Source organism: Mustelus asterias, chromosome 12, assembly GCF_964213995.1.
Source record: "Mustelus asterias chromosome 12, sMusAst1.hap1.1, whole genome shotgun sequence".
Lineage (NCBI taxonomy): Eukaryota > Metazoa > Chordata > Chondrichthyes > Carcharhiniformes > Triakidae > Mustelus > Mustelus asterias.
The window spans coordinates 60,769,184-60,785,905 of NC_135812.1; the positions used below are offsets into that span (position 1 = coordinate 60,769,184).

At 46.3% G+C, this 16,722-nt stretch overlaps 1 protein-coding gene across 2 annotated transcripts in view; it reads left to right on the forward strand.

The window, feature by feature from the left end:
- spata20 (spermatogenesis associated 20) overlaps nucleotides 1–16,722 on the forward strand; it is a 385,479-nt gene that overhangs the window by 57,807 nt on the left and 310,950 nt on the right. For both annotated transcript variants that reach the window (XM_078225324.1, XM_078225325.1), the window contains exon 9: nucleotides 1,947–2,021. In XM_078225324.1, the coding sequence (XP_078081450.1) occupies nucleotides 1,947–2,021 (75 nt within the window). The remainder of the gene's footprint in view (nucleotides 1–1,946; nucleotides 2,022–16,722) is intronic.

Genomic DNA, 16,722 nt, shown 5'->3' on the forward strand with positions numbered 1-16,722 from the left:
CCCCCTCTCTCTCACTCCTCAAGACGCTGACTGTCTGTCCCAGTGTCCCCCTCTCAAACTCTCCTCAAGGTGCCGCTTGCCTGTCCCGGTGTCCCAGTGCCCTCCTCTCACACTCTCCTCATCCTGCTGCCACCAGTATTGAACCAGTGGTGAACAGGGGACTAGTGTGACCTTTTGCTGTGGGGGGAGGGAGGGGAGGGGGGGGGGCGGGGCGGTGAGTCGTGGTTGTGGAGGGCTGGATGTGCCTGGTCAAAGACCCTCTGTGCCCAATCAAGAGCCTGGCATTTGGAAGGGGGTCTTCTGCAGGGAGCCACCCGTGCCTTTGTTGCCAGACAAACCATCCTCCTAATCTCCCAAACCTTGTTGGGAACCCATCCCATCGTGCTTACTTGTCCGTGGAAGATCCATCACCGATTCTCTGGTAGGCTCTGTGCAATAGCAGTAGTGGTCATCGCTGCTGGTGGCACCGCTGGCCAGCCGCACTGAGGTGGGATTTCCACCCTATTGGGACCTTAATTCAGTGGGAAGTCCAGAAGCCCAGTGTTGTCTGGGTAAGTACTTGATTATCTCATAACAGTGTTGGGCCACCTGTATAAAGACAATGCTGAGCTCTCACTGGTTCTCCACCAGTGGGTGGGGCTCATGTCACCAGCACTAAATTCAGCCCTATGTGTCTGTAAGAAACATTCCAAGATCAGACATAGAACAGGTTAGAATCAAGCTCCCTCTACAATGTGTTGTGGACCCATGGTTGATGGGATCTGAAGCGGGACTGACCGGACTTTCCTTTGGAACTGTGGTTCCATCACTTCAGGTGAGCTTACCTCCACACCCCGGAAGTGAAAGGACCATTTGCTAACTCAAAGAATCATCCAATCCTTACTCGGCTTACTTTCCATTCAATCGTTTCAAACCCAGATACACGAAGCAAGTTGAGATCAGTCCGTACCATCACATTCCAGTAGTGTTGTTGTGGTTTGCCTTCCATCTCTTTCCTAATGTATCCTCTCAGCCACTCATGCATGGCTGATGTGGTGGTATTTGTTCTCTTCTCCCTCCTGTTCCCATGATTCTGAGGTGGTGCCGTGATCCTAATATTGCATTGGTGATGATTGGATGATGTGGGTTTCATTGTTCCACAACCCCTGGCCTCCAACTTAATAAAGTTATTGTTGAGGATAAAGAACACACACAGACTATTTTGGAGGGTGCACATTTTTGCAGCTGAACATTCTGGGCACATTAGCACAACAGTTGAGATTTGTAGGATTATAGTTGAGGGCACTTCTTGTAGACTGATGCATAGGCATTGCTGCTTGAAATGGAAGGGAAGCTGGTGTTTATTATACTTTTCCCATCCCCAGTCTTCGCCCCTTTCCTCTAACTGCAGAAGGGAGAAAATTGGTGGGACATGGTGGCAGGAGTGGGAAAAGTGTTGTAAAGTACTTGACAAAGTGTGCAGAAAAATCGAAGAATTGTCCTAGATTCTGAATGTTTAACCAATATTGTTTGTTTCCCCCAGGGGCTGAATGCAAACTTTGTGTAGCTTTACATCAAACTAGTACAAGTGCAGAAGAACTCTGTGGCACCCTCCTGTTAACTACATTTGCCATTTTAAAATCAAGTGCCCCAGGTTTTGACTACACAGCTTCCCTGTGCAGTACAAGGCTCTTTCTTTTGCACCATTCAACATTTCTGCCGTAGAGCTCATTTTTGAAGTGTTTGGGGATGATGTTGATGTGTTCATGTGATTCTGCATTTGCCATACCCTGGGAGAGCCTACAAGAAGACTTTTGATGCCATTTGGTATTTGGAACTGCTTATATGTAAATTAGATAGTTTTGTTTCACTTCTGCTTGCGGCTAACCTAGTTCTGAGTTGAGTTGGGGCTGCCTTTTTGCTTAGTCAACAGTTCAGAGTCTAAACAGTGATGCATCTTTCCACAGATATCCGGTGACATGTTCTTTGCGGATGTTGCTCGAGACATTCTACTCTATGTCTCTCGAGATCTGAGTGACCAGGTGAGTCATCACTTTCCGAGTCTAGAAGCATAGAAGATAGGAGCAGGAGTAGGTCATTCGGGCCTGTTCCGCCATTCAATATGATCATGGATGACCCTCTATCTCAAACCCATGCTCCCGCATTCCCCCCATACCCCTTGACACCTTGTCTAGAAATCTATCTATTTCCTCCTTAAATACAGTCAGTGACTTCGGGTTCACAGCCTTCTGTGGTAGAGAATTCCACAGGTTCACCACTCCGAGTGAAGAAATTTCTCCTCACAAATTGTAAATGGCCTACCCTGTATCCTGAGATTGTGATCTGATTGTTGTTCTTGACTCCCCCAGCCAGAGGAAACAACATCCCTGCATCCAGTCTGTCCAACTCCCTCAGTATTTTCTGTTTCATTAAGTCATAGTTATAGAGGTCTACAGCACAGAAGAAGGCCTTAGAACCATAAAAGGTGTAGATACGCAGAGGGACCTGGGTGTGCAAGTCCACAGATCCTTGAAAGTGACGTCACAGGTGGAGAAGGCGGTGAAGAAGGCATATGGCATGCTTGCCTTTATAGGACGGGGCATAGAGTATAAAAGTTGGGGTCTGATGTTGCAGATGTATAGAACGTTGGTTCGGCCGCATCTGGAATACTGCGTCCAGTTCTGGTCGCCACACTACCAGAAGGACGTGGAGGCTTTGGAGAGAGTACAGAGGAGGTTTACCAGGATGTTACCTGGTATGGAGGGGCTTAGTTATGAGGAGAGAGTGGGTAAACTGGGGTTGTTCTCCCTGGAAAGACGGAGGATGAGGGGAGACTTAATAGAGGTGTATAAAATTATGAAAGGCATAGATAGGGTGAACGGTGGGAAGCTTTTCCCCAGGTCGGTGGTGACGTTCACGAGGGGTCATAGGTTCAAGGTGAAGGGGAGGAGGTTTAACACAGATATCAGAAGGACATATTTTACACAGAGGGTGGTGGGGGCCTGGAATGCGCTGCCAGGCAAGGTGGTGGAGGCGGACACACTGGGAACGTTTAAGATTTATCTAGACAGCCATATGAATGGAGTGGGAATGGAGGGATACAAAAGAATGGTCTAGTTTGGACCAGGGAGCGGCGCGGGCTTGGAGGGCCGAAGGGCCTGTTCCTGTGCTGTATTGTTCTTTGTTCTTTGTTTGTTTGTTTGTTTTGGCCCATCACATCTGCATCGGTCAAAGACAAACCACCAACTATTCTAATCAAATTCTGCAGCACTTGGTTCATTGCCTTGTATGCCTTGGCATCACAAGTGCACATCTGAATATTTCTTAAATGTTATGAGGGTCTCTGCCTCCACCACCCTTTCGGGCAGTGATTCCAGACTTGCACCACCCTCTGGGTGAAAATGTTTTTTCTTGTATTCCCTTTAAACCTCCTGCTCCTTACCTTAAATCTATGCCGCCTGGTCATTGATCTCTCCACCAAGGAGAAACGTTTCTTCCTGTCTACTCCATCTATGCCCCTCATAATTTTATACATCTCAATCATGTCTCCCTTCAGTCTCCTCTGCTTCAAGGAAAACAACTCCAGCCTATCCAATCTCTTCATAACTAAAACTCTCCAGCCCTGTTAACATCCTGGTAAATTTCCTCTGCACCCTTTCCAGAGGTGTCACATCCCTCCTATAATGTGGATTCCAGGACTGTGGACAATACTTTAAACCATGGCCTAACTAACGTTTTATATAGTTCCAGCATTACTTCCTGCTCTTAAATTCTATATCTGACTCATAAAGGCAAATACACCCTATGCCTTCTTAACCACTTTATCCACTGTCTTGCTAACTTAATGGACCGGTGTAAATGCAGACTAAGATTCCCTCTGATCCTGAGTGCTTCCCAGGGTCCTGCCATTCATCATGTATTCCCTTGCCTTGTTTGTCCTGCCCAAGTGCATCACCTCACACTTATCCGGATTGAATTCCATTTGCCACTGATCAACCTATCTGACCAGCCCGTCTATATCCTCTGGTAATCTGTATCCTCCTCACCATTTACCATCCTACCAATTTTCATACCTGGGTACAAACAACACTAGGCACTATAGCCTACTTGGGTACAAGCAACAGTGAAGTTTTAAAGTAAAGTTTATTTATTAGTCACAAATAAAGGCTTACATTAACACTGCAATGAAGTTACTGTGAAATTCCCCTAGTTGCCACACTCCGGCGCCTGTTCAGGTAAGTGCACCCAACCAGGCACTAAGCGCTAAGAGTACTCAAACTTCTAAGCTTTAATTAGTTGTGCACAAGTGAGAATGCAATACAGCACCAAGCATTGCAAGGTGTTCTGTTGTTTCATGCAGAAAATGTAACAGTTATAGCTCACAGTATCTTGCTGTTTGGAATTTTGTTGTTGAAAGGGTCTTATTTTCATCCTGTGGCCAAGGCTGGGAACAGAGTGTTTATGAAACTAACACAAGGTTTAGGTTAGTTGCTTATCCTGAGTACGCAAGCGCTAACCTCACTGAAGGCCTTGTTCGCTAATGAGCTTTTTCCTTTACTTGACAGAGTTGTTTGTTGTAATTTAGTTTTCACAGTTGCTGTAACTTAATTTTCCACAGCAGCATCTGCAGTTTTTAACTGCTTTTAACTATAGTTTCACAAGTCCCAGCATCCCCATGGTGCTTTATTTGAAGTGAGCATCCTTAATCTTGCAAAACAAAGTGAATTAAATATTTGGCCATAGCTGGAATTACAACTTAATTTCCACATACTGATTACCCTCCTCCATTCAAGTCTAAATCATTTATATAAACCGCAAACAGCAAGGGCCCCAACACTAATCCCTGCGGGAGCCCTGTGTGAAAAATACTCCTGGATGATCATTCTCTGCTTCCTACCACTCGGCCAACTCGAGATCCAATTTGCCAAATTTCCTTGGATCCCGTGGGCTCTTACGTGCACTATCAGTCTCCCATGTGGGACCTTTTGCCTTTCTGAAGTCCTAAGAAGACGATGTCAAATGCATTGCCCTCATCTACACACCTGGTCGCCTCTTCAAAAAATCCAATCAAGTTGGTCAGACATGACCTCCCCTTAACAGAACCACGTGGACTGTTCCGGATTAATCCCTGCCTCTCCAAAAGCAGATTAATTCTGTTTCTCAGAATTGCTTTCAATAGCTTCCCCACCTCTGAGGTTAGACTGTCTGGCCTGTAGTTTATCCCTTCTCCCCTTTTGAATAATGGTCGACATTGGCTGTCTTCCAATCCTCTGGCACCTCTCCTGTAAGAGTTTTAACAACACCAGGTTAAAGTCCAACAGGTTTATTTGGTAGCAAATGCCATTAGCTTTCGGAGCGCTGCCCCATCATCAGACGGAGTGGATATCTGCTCTCAAACAGGGCATGCAGAAACACAAAATCAAGTTACAGAATACTGATTAGAATGCGAATCTCTACAGCAACCAGGTCTTAAACATACAGACAATGTGAGTGGAGGGAACATTAAGCACAGGTTAAAGAGATGTGGATTGTCTCCAGACAGGATAGCCAGTGAGATTCTGCAAGTCCAGGAGGCAAGCTGTGGGGGTTGTACATCACCACGACAGCGCAGTGTCGCTGAGCAGGAACTGATAGCCAAGTTCCGCACACATGAGGACGGCCTAAACCGGGATCTTGGGTTTATGTCACACTATCAGTAACCCCCACAGCTTGCAGAATCTCACTGGCCCACAAACCCCAAGAGGCCAACAGCGAACACAATGAGACAGCCAATGAAACGGAACAGCCGACAGAGAGATCCGCAGTGCAGCAACCGAAGAGGAAAGAGTCGAATTGGACTCCTCTGGAAGGCCGCTGCCCTCGACTTGACATGTATGCCAGGAGGTGCATCAACACCAAATTCATCAGCCGCACTCACAAGACAGCCCCGAATATCACCCAAGCACAACGCAACGCCATCCACACTCTCAAGACCAACCGCAATATTGTCATCAAACCAGCAGACAAAGGAGGGGCCATCATCATACTGAACAGAACGGATTACTGCAAAGAAGTGTACCGACAACTGAACAACGAAGAACACTACAGACAGTTACCCACAGATCCGACCAAAGAACACACCCGTGAACTCAACACTCTGATCAAAACCTTTGATCCGGACCTTCAGTGCATCCTCCGTGCTCTCATCCCACACACTCCCTGCGTTGGAGATCTCTACTGCCTCCCGAAGAAAAACAAGGCAAACACACCTGGCCGTCCCAGCGAATCGGGCAATGGGACCCTGTGCGAGAACCTCCTCCGGCTATGTCGAGGGCATCCTGAAACCCATTGTACAAAGAACCCCCAGCTTTTGTCACGACACTACGGACTTCCTACAGAAACTCAACACACATGGAGCAGTTGAACCAGGAGCACTCCTCGTCACAATGGATGTCTCGGCACTCTACACCAGCATCCCCCACGACGATGGCATTGCTGCAACGGCCTCAGTGCTCAACGCCGACAACTGCCAGTTTCCAGATGCAATTTTACAACTCATCCGCTTCATCCTGGACCACAATGTCTTCACCTTCAACAACCAGTTCTTCATCCAGACACACGGAACAGCCACGGGGACCAAATTCGCACCTCAATATGCCAACATCTTCATGCACAGGTTCGAACAAGACTTCTTCACCGCACGGGACCTTCAACCGATGCTATACACTAGATACATCGATGATATTTTCTTCCTTTGGAGTCATGGTGAACAATCACTGAAACAACTATATGATGACATCAACAAGTTCCATCCCACCATCAGACTCACCATGGACTACTCTCCGGAATCGGTTGCATTCTTGGACACACGCATCTCCATTAAGGACGGTCACCTCAGCACCTCACTGCACCACAGGCCCACGGATAACCTCACGATGCTCCACTTCTCCAGCTTCCACCCTAAACATGTTAAAGAAGCCATCCCCTACGGACAAGCCCTCCGTATACACAGGATCTGCTCAGATGAGGAGGATCACAACAGACACCTCCAGACGCTGAAAGATGCCCTCATAAGAACAGGACGTGGTGCTTGACTCATCGATCGACAGTTCTGTCGCGCCACAGCGAAAAATCGCACCGACCTCCTCAGAAGACAAACACGGGACACGGTGGACAGAGTACCCTTCGTCGTCCAGTACTTCACTGGAGCGGAGAAGCTACGGCATCTCCTCTGGAGCCTTCAACATGTCATTGATGAAGACGAACATCTCGCCAAGGCCACCCCCACACCCCCATTTCTTGCCTTCAAACAACCTCAAACAGACTATTGTCCGCAGCAAACTACCCAGCCTTCAGGAGAACAGTGACCATGACACCACACAACTCTGCCACAGCAACCTCTGCAAGACGTGCCGGATCATCGACACGGATGCCATCATCTCACGTGAGAACACCATCTACCAGGTACACGGTGCCTACTCTTGCAACTCGGCCAACGTTGTCTACCTGATACGCTGCAGGAAAGGATGTCCCGAGGCATGGTACATTGGGGAAACCATGCAGACGCTACGACAACGGATGAATGAACACTGCTCGACAATCACCAGGCAAGACTGCTCTCTTCCTGTGAGGGAGCACTTCAGCGGTCACGGGCATTCAGCCTCTGATCTTCGGGTAAGCGTTCTCCAAGGCGGCCTTCACGACACACGACAGCGCAGAGTCGCTGAGCGGTAACTGATAGCCAAGTTCCGCACACATGAGGACAGCCTAAACCGGGATGTTGGATTTATGTCACACTATCAGTAACCCCCACAGCTTGCCTCCTGGACTTGCAGAATCTCACTGGCTGTCCTGTCTGGAGACAATACACATCTCTTTAACCTGTGCTTAATGCTCCCTCCACTCACATTGTCTGTATCTTTAAGACCTGGTTGGCTGTAGAGATTTGCATTCTAATCAGTATTCTGTAACTTGATTTTGTGTCTCTGTATGCCCTGCTTGAGAGCAGATATCCACTCCATCTGACGAAGGGGCAGCGCTCCGAAAGCTAATGGTATTTGCTACCAAATAAACCTGTTGGACTTTAACCTGGTGTTGTTAAAACTCTTACTGTGTTTACCCCAGTTCAACGCCGGCATCTCCACATCATGACCTCTCCTGTAGTCGGAGAGGAATTGAAAATTATTGCCAGTGCCCCTACTATTTCCTCCCTTGCCTCATTCAACTGTCTGGGAAACATTTTATCTGACCAAGGAGATTTATTTACTTTCAAGCCTGCCAGACCACTCAGAACCTCATCTCTTTTTATGTTAATTTCTTTAAATGTATCACAGACCTTCTCCCCGATTTCAGTTAGATGCCCTCTCATCTTCTAAATTCCAGTGAATGCAGATCCAGTTGACCCAATCTTTCCTCGTACGACAATCCTGCCATCCCAGGAATCAGTCTGGTGAGCCTTTGCTGTACTCTCTTCATGGCAAGTATATCCTTTCTTAGGTAAGGAGACCAAAACTGTACACTACTCCAGGTGTGGTCTTATCAAGGTCCTGCACAACTGCAGTTAGACATCCTTGCTCCTGTACTCGAGTTCTCTTGCAATGAAGGCCAACATACCATTTGCATTCCTAACTGCTTGCTTGTTTTCATTGACTGGTGTACAAGGACACCCAGGTCCCTTTGTACATCAACATTTCCCAATCTATCATCATTTAAATAACATACTGCCGCACATTTTCTGCATCTGAAGTTGGAACTTCACATTTATCCAAGTTATGCTGCATCTGTCATGTTTTTGCCCACTCACTCAACTTGTCTGAATCACCTTGGAGCCTCTTAACATTCCCCTCACCACTCACATTCCCACCAGGTTTTGTGTTGTCAGCAAACTTGGAAATATTACATTTGGTTCCCTCATTCAAATTATTGATGTATATTGCTGGGATCCAAACACTGATCCCTGTGGGATCCCACTAGTTACTGCCTGCCATTTTAAAAAAGACCCATTTATTCCTACTTCCCTGTCTGCTACCCAATTCTCAATCTATGCCAATATATTACCCCCAATCCCATATGCCTTAATTTTGCACACAAACCTCGAATGTGGGATCTCATCAAAAGTTTTCTGAAAATCCATATACAGCATATCCACTGGTTCACATTTATCTATTCTACTAGTTACATCTTCACAAAAATCCAGTAGGTTTGTCAAACATGATTTCTCTCTCATGAATCCATGCTGACTTTGTCTATTCCCGTTGACATTTTCTAAGTGTCCTGTAATCACATCCTTTATAATAGACTCTAGCATTTTCCCATCAGGGGCCTTGTATCGTGAATATAACAATCAATTTATAATGCAGCTCTCTTTTTGATGTGTGTTTCTGTATAGAAATGTTTTCTTTACTGAAGGCTGCAGGGCCCGTTTGAAGACTCTTCATACTTTCCTTCATAAACTTGAGCTCATCCAAAACTCTGCTCTCTGTGTTCTAACTTGCACCAAGTCTTGATCACCATCACTCCTGTGCTTGCTAGTGTACTTTTTTGTATGTTTAAAAAAATTCCTCCATGGCCTCGCCTGTCCCTGTCTCGGTAAGCACCTCCAGCCCCACCACTCTCTGAGATAGCTGCACTCTTCTAATTCTGGCCTCTTGAGCATCTCCAATTTTAATCACTCCACTATTAGTGGCTGTAGTTCTTCTGCCTGGGCACTAGGCTTTGGAATCCCCACCTTAAATCACTTTTCCCCTCTCTCCTTTGAAAGGCTGCTTAAAACCCACCTATTTAACCAAGTCTTTGGCTGTCTGCCCTTTATACGGCTTGGTGTCAAATTTTGAAACAAAGTGTTTTGGACATTTCACCACATTTAAGGTGCTATATAAATATTAGTTGTTGTTGCTAAAATCAGCTTACCCGGCAAGGACAAGAGATTTAAGATGAGCCTTTTCTTGCTCTGCCAGCCTCGTTGAATATTGGCACCAGGTTGATTTCTTTGCAGTGCCTTGCAAAGTGGTTGAAAGGCTATTCTGCTGCAGGGACTTCACAACAGAACCTGATTTTGTCTTTTTAACATCAGTGCATGCCTCTTTCTTGCAGCTGTCACTGGAGAGTCATTAGGAATAGGATTATTTCCCTCTTCTGGATTATTTCCCTCTTCCTTACATAGGAATGTGGGAGGACCAAATGAAGTATTCCCATCAGTTGTGAGATTATAAAATGATCCAACACAATGGTGGCAATTCGATCCATTGTGCCAACATTTTGAACGAACTATCAATTCGTTCCATTGCCTTGCCCTTTTCCAATCGCCCAGCAAATTTTTCCCCTTCAAATATTTATCCAACTCCCTTTTAAAGGTTGCTGTTAAATCTGATTCCTCACCCTTTCAGCCAGTGTACTCCATATCACACCTCACTGTGTAAATAAAAAAACCTCTTCATCTTGCTTCTGGTTCTTCCGCCAGTTAACTTAAAATCTATGTGCCCTAGTTACTCACTCTTCTGTCAGTTTTCCTTATTCATTCTATAGAAACCCTTCCTAATGTTGAATGTATCCATTCATTTCCTCTTCTCCTTCTCTGCTCGAAGAAAAACAGGCCCTACTTCTCCAATCTCTCCACATAATTGAACTCCTACATGACCGCTACCATTCTAGTAAATCCCCTCTGCACTATATCTATGGCCTTGACATTGTGAAGTACAATGCAAAACTCCAGCTGAAGTCTAAACAGTGATGTATAAATAGTCAATTTAAGTTCTCTGCTTTTGAGCTCTATGCCTCCGACGCAGCTGAGACTAACAAACTCGGTACAAATCAAGAGTGAAACCTGGAACGGATCTGGCTGAGTGACGCACACACAAGGGGTGCATCTACTCACTCAGCTAACATTGTAGAGACCAAAAGGACAACTTTATTGAGATTGCACCTTAAACTTAATAAAACATTTGAAAGTACTTCAGAGGAGCATGATCAACCAAAATTAGACACTGAAGCAGATAAAGTGATATTGGGGAAGATAAGATCGGTTTTGGGGAGTGTACCAGTGCTGGAGCAATTAAAATTGGCTCAAGTCAGAATTAAGAGAGCATAGATATCTTGGAGGGTGGTACATCTGGAGGAGATTACTGAGTTAGGGAGGGATGAGGCCTTGTGGGGATTTGAACACAACTGGGAATTAAATTGGGTCACTGAACACAGGATGTTGGGTGACCAAGACTTGGTGCGAGTTAGGACATGGGAAACAGAGTTGTGGATGATCTCAAGTTTTTGGAAGATAGAATGTGGGAGGTTGGCCAAGAGTGTGTTGAGGTTTAGAGGTAGCAAAAGGTATGGATGAGGGTTTCATCAGCGGATGAGCTGAGCTGGGGCAGAAATGGGTGATGGAGGTAGAAGTAGGTGATTTTAGTGATGGCATAATGGATTTGTGGTTAGAAGCTCAATTGGAGGCCAGATATGACATTGAGGTTGCAAACACTTTGGTTCAGCCTCAAGACAGTTAGCAGGGAGAGGGTTGGAGCAGGTGGTTAGGAAATGTAGTTTGCGGCTGTAGAAAATTTCTGTTCATCCAGTATTAAATGTCAAATAAGCAACCAGATAATTTAGCAACAGCGGAGGAGTTGAGAGGTGATGGTGTGGGTAGAGTTGGGTGTCGTGAGCCTATAACTGGAAACTGATGCTGTATTTTCAGAAGATGTCACTGAAGGGCAGCATGTAGCTGTGAAGCAGGAGAGGGCCAAGAGCCTTCGGGAAAACTAGGGACAAAGGTGTGGAAGTAGAAAAAGAAATCCATTGCATCGGATTCTCTGGCTAGAACTGTACTGCATAATCATTGAATGGAGGCGGCACAGTGGTTAGCACTGCTGCCTCACAGCGCCAGGGATCGGGATTCGATTCTTGGTTTGGGTCACTATCTGCGGAGTCTGTACAATTCTCCCTGTGTCTGCGTGGGTTAGTTACCCTGCTAGTCCCCCTGACACTAGGGTCAATTTAGCATGGCCAATCAACCTAACCCACACATCTTTGGACTGTGGGAAGAAACCGGAGCACCCGGAGGAAACCCATCATTCTTTTAGCATCTCTTTAGGAAATTGAGGTGCCTGCTGTACATTGTCCATTGGTGGGATTTTCCACCATGCTCACCCCAAAACCTGAAAATCCTGCTCGAGGCTCCCCCAACGTGATGGGTGGGACGGGAAAATTCCACTCCATGTTTCTGATGCATACAGGAGAGCGGGGACCACGGCTGTTCTGTAGACCATGAGCTTGGTGCTGGATTTGAGGTCTCAGTCTTCAAATACTCTGTTCCTCAGGCGTCCAAAGACTGCACTGGCACATTGAAGTTAATGCTGGATTTTATTGTCGATGTCTGCTCATGGCAAGAGGAGGCTCCCGAGGTATGGGAAATGATCCATTGTATTGTCCAGGGACTCGCCGTGGATCTTGATGATCGGGGGCAGTTTTGTGCGGCAGGAGCAGGCTGGTAGAGAATCTTTGTTTTCTAGATGTTTAGTCTGAGGCTCATTCTCTCATTTGCCTCAGTTGCTGCGTCGACAGTGGTTTGTAGCTCAGCCTCTGAGTGTGAGCACACACAGGCTTCGTCTGCGTACTGCAGCTCGATGACAGAAGTTGGGATGCTCTTGGTTCTGGCCAGGATATGTTGGAGGTTGAACAGTTTCCCACTTGTCCGGTAGGTTAGCTCCACTCCAGTGGGGAGCTTCAAGGTGATGGGGTGGGGTGTTGCTGCGAGGAAGATTCAGAAGAGCAATGGTGCGATGACGCTGCCCTGTTTGACCCCAGTTTGCACTCATCCTGGGTCTGTGGTGGTTCTGTTGGTGAGGATCATGGTTTGCATGACATTGTGGAGCAAGCGGAGATTGGTGACCAGTTTCTGCGGTCAGCTGATTTTGAGGAGGATGTTCCACAATTCCTCACGGTTGACAGAGTCAAAGGCTTTTGTGAGATCGAAGGAGGCTGCGTACAGAGGTTGATGCTGCTCCCTGCACTTTTCCTGGATTGGTCGCACATTGAAGATCATGTCCATTGTGCCTCTTGATGGGCGGAAACCGCACCCTGACTCAGGGAGGAGGCGGTTGAGGAGGATTCTCACGATGACCTTTCCCGTGGTGAAGAGTAGGAAAGTCCCTCTGTAATTTCCACAGTCAGACCTGTCTCCTTTCTTAAAGATGGTCACAGCTAAGACGCTCTGAGATTTCCCGGCATGCTCTCTTCCTTCCAGACAAGGATGATGAGGTTATGGATTCTTGTCAAAAGTCCCCCTTTGCCACATTTTAATATTTCAGTGGGGGTTCCATCTGCACCAGAGGTCTTGTTGTTTTTCAGCTGTCGGATGGGTTTTTCAACCTCACGGCGAGCTGGGGTTGCACTGTGAGATGACAACAGCTAGCAGGATGGTGTGGCGGGCACTTGCGTCAACGGCTGTGTCTTGGTTGAGGAGATCCTTGAGGTGCTCGCTCCAGCAGACGTTGACTGACTCTGTCTTTGAGCGCCTCACCCTTTTTGGCTCTCAGTGGGGTGGGTCCCTGGGTGCTTGGACCATAAATGGTTTTAATTGAGCTGAAGAAGCTGCGCATGTTGTGCTTGCCGGCGAGTTGCTGAGCCACCTGCGCTCTGTCCACTTGCCACCTGTTGTTTAGGTTGCGAGTCCTTGTTGCACCCTGGCCTTCAGTTGCCTGCAGGCTTGTTCCCTCTCATTCGTGTTTTGGTGGAGCTGCTAGGTCAGGAACGTCTTGCGTTTGCAATCAAGGAGATCCCGGACCTCCTGATTGTTCTCGGTCCAACCAGTCTTGGTGTTTACTGTTTGAGAGCCCGAGTGTCTCCTCATAGGTGCTGACTATGGGAGCTTTTAACGTGCACCGCACTCTGCGGCTCTGGCTCGTTCGTTGTCTTGGGATAGTACTGTGCAATCTTTTATGTCCAAGTGTGAGTGTAGACGGGGCTTTGGTTCAACATCCCATTCAAAAGGTGATATCTCTGATAGTGCTCTCTTGGTTCTGCCCTGAAGTGTGTGTTGAAGGCTCTGGAATGGGGCTTGAACCCATGATTTAGATTTAGAGGCGAGAGTGCCACCACTGAGACAAGACAGACCCCCTATGTACAGATTAAATATATTCCTTTAGAACCCCATTTATAAAGTGAAAGCTGAGTTATAGTGAACTGTCACACCTTTTCCATCTTGTGTCTTCTGACAAACTGGTTCCAGTAGCAGGACTGGGCACTGTTAGCTGTTCAGCACCTCACTGGGTCAGCTAACACTTGAGGTGTTATCAGAAGCCATCCTTTAAATTATGTTAAACTGAGATCCTGTCCACTTAGTCAAAATCCTGTGGCACCATTTTGCCCAAAATTCCTCTCTCAGCTAAGGCCACCAAATATAATGACTTTGTTATCCACCTGTACTGGCCAACCTGCCAGTATTGTCCTTGCTCTTTTTACTGGGAGGAAGGCCATCAATCACAGATCCCAGCCCTAGGGCACCCTCAGTATTCTGTACTTTGCCCCCATGTCTCTTCTGCCATGCTTGGGAGGAAAACGCAACAAAAAAGGGGACAGAATAAGTCAAATCTGATTTGCGATTCCTGGGAATTACTTCCAGCAGATCTGTCGAGCTCTGCTTAGGATAACAGAAGGCAAAATTCAATTGTAAATGTTGCGGTCAGCTTAAGTGTTTCAACATCTGAACATTATTTGATCAAATCCTTTCGAGTTTACCCTGCCGCAACTGTGCTGCCACTATCACGAATACAAAGGCACTTAATATGTTTGTAATCTTCTAGCTGCTAGCTGGAGAATTGATAAGACTGGGTGAACAAAGTGAGAGAAGCTGCAACTTGTTAAATACAATGTCTAGGCACTGTAATACAAGACACAACATGCGTACTCAGCAAGGAAGCAGAATATTCTAGTGGTGTTTTAATGCAGCCAAATATTCAATTAATTGTTGCAGAAACCCATAGATTATTCAATTAGGATAAATCGGCCGCCTGTGATATAATCCTCCTATGATGTCAAGTTAATTTTAGTTTGCTAATCCATTCACTGACAGCCTGCTAATGAAACAGCAAACGCAAACAAATTATTTGTCAGGCTAGGTGATCAGGGCTCACTTCCTGTCTTTGTTCTGTCTGATAACATGTTGCATGTTATCAATTGAATCATAGGCTGAGTGAGGTGCTGAATTAATCAGGTACCAAAAGCAGAATACTGCAGAAGCTGGAGTCTGTAATAAAAAGAGGAAAGTCTGAAAACAGTCGGCAGGTCAGGCAGCATCTGTGGAGAGACAAAGAAAATTTCAGATCAATGACGTTTGACCAGAATTGGAAGAAACTGGAGCTATGACAGAGTTTAAGCGATTACAGAGCAAGATGATTCAAGATGGCACTGGAGCGTGGGGACTTCTTGCGAGCTGTCCCTGGCATACTCTCTCATTCTATCTTTTAATATCGTTCTATGCCTTTTAAAACTCTACCCAACTCTTATACACTCTCTCTAACAATGCTTCTGTATCACTACATTCTGCACCCTCCTTTCCTTCTCCCCTATGTACTCTATGAATGGTATGCTTTGTCTGTATAGCGTGCAAGAAACAATATTTTTCACTGTATCCCAATACATGTGACAATAAATCAAATCCGAAGATTGGGGGGGAAACAAACAAAAGGGAAATTGGAGAGCCTGATTACCATTCCGTGGAGTGGTCAACACAATTTCCGATGAGCCCGTTCTACTATACGAAGTGTTTTGGGCTTCAGATTGAATGAAAGCATGATCCCTTGTGCCAGGTTACTTTAGTTGAATGGTGCTTGGCCACGTGGAGGTTTGTTCTACTGTAGTGTGTGGTTGGATAGAATCCCTATAGTACAGAAGGAGGGCATTCGGCCCTTCAAGCCAATACCAACAACAATCCCACCCTGGCCCTATCCCTGTGAACCCATGTATTCACCCTGCTAGCCCCCCCGACACTAAGGGGCAATTGAGCATGGCTAATCAACCTAACCAGCACATCTTTAGACCGTGGGAGGAAACCAGAGCGCCTGGCGGAAACCCACGCAGACACGGAGAGAATGTGCAGACTTCGCACGGATAGTGACCCAAGCCGGGAATCAAACCCCGGTCCCTGACGCTGTAAGGCAGCAGTGGTAACCACTGTGCTGCCGTGGTTCTCATAGTAGATGGTATAGAAAGATGGAAGATAAATCAGCCATAATTGTATTGAGTGGCAGAGCAGGCCCGAATGGCCTATTCCTGTTCATACTTGTTTTTATAAAGAATAAATTACTTATTTATTTAGCGCCTGAAGCATGCTATTGTAATGTATAGAATGCAGCAGCCAATCTTTGAACAACTAAAGTTGTCCAACAAACAGCAATGAGGTGGATAACCAAGTCATTATTTTTGGTGGCCTTAGTTAAGAGAGGAATTTTGGGCAGAATGCCAAAATAGTGCCACAGGACTTTGACCAAGTGGACAGGATCTCAGTTTAACATCTTAATTGAAAGGATGGTTTCTGATGACAGTACCACACTCCTTAATGCAGCCCTGGAGTCTTTGACTGGCTGATGAGCTCAAGCCTCGAACTGAATCTTGAACTCACAGTAGAGGCTGTGATGGGACCCAGCGACAGGAGTTCTACCAACAAGGTGACACACACTGCACAGGTGGACACACCTGTACATTTGTTATTGTTTTGGGATTTACCCAAAACATCAGTCTAGTCTCCATGTATCTGAGTTAGAATCCTAATGATGAGGG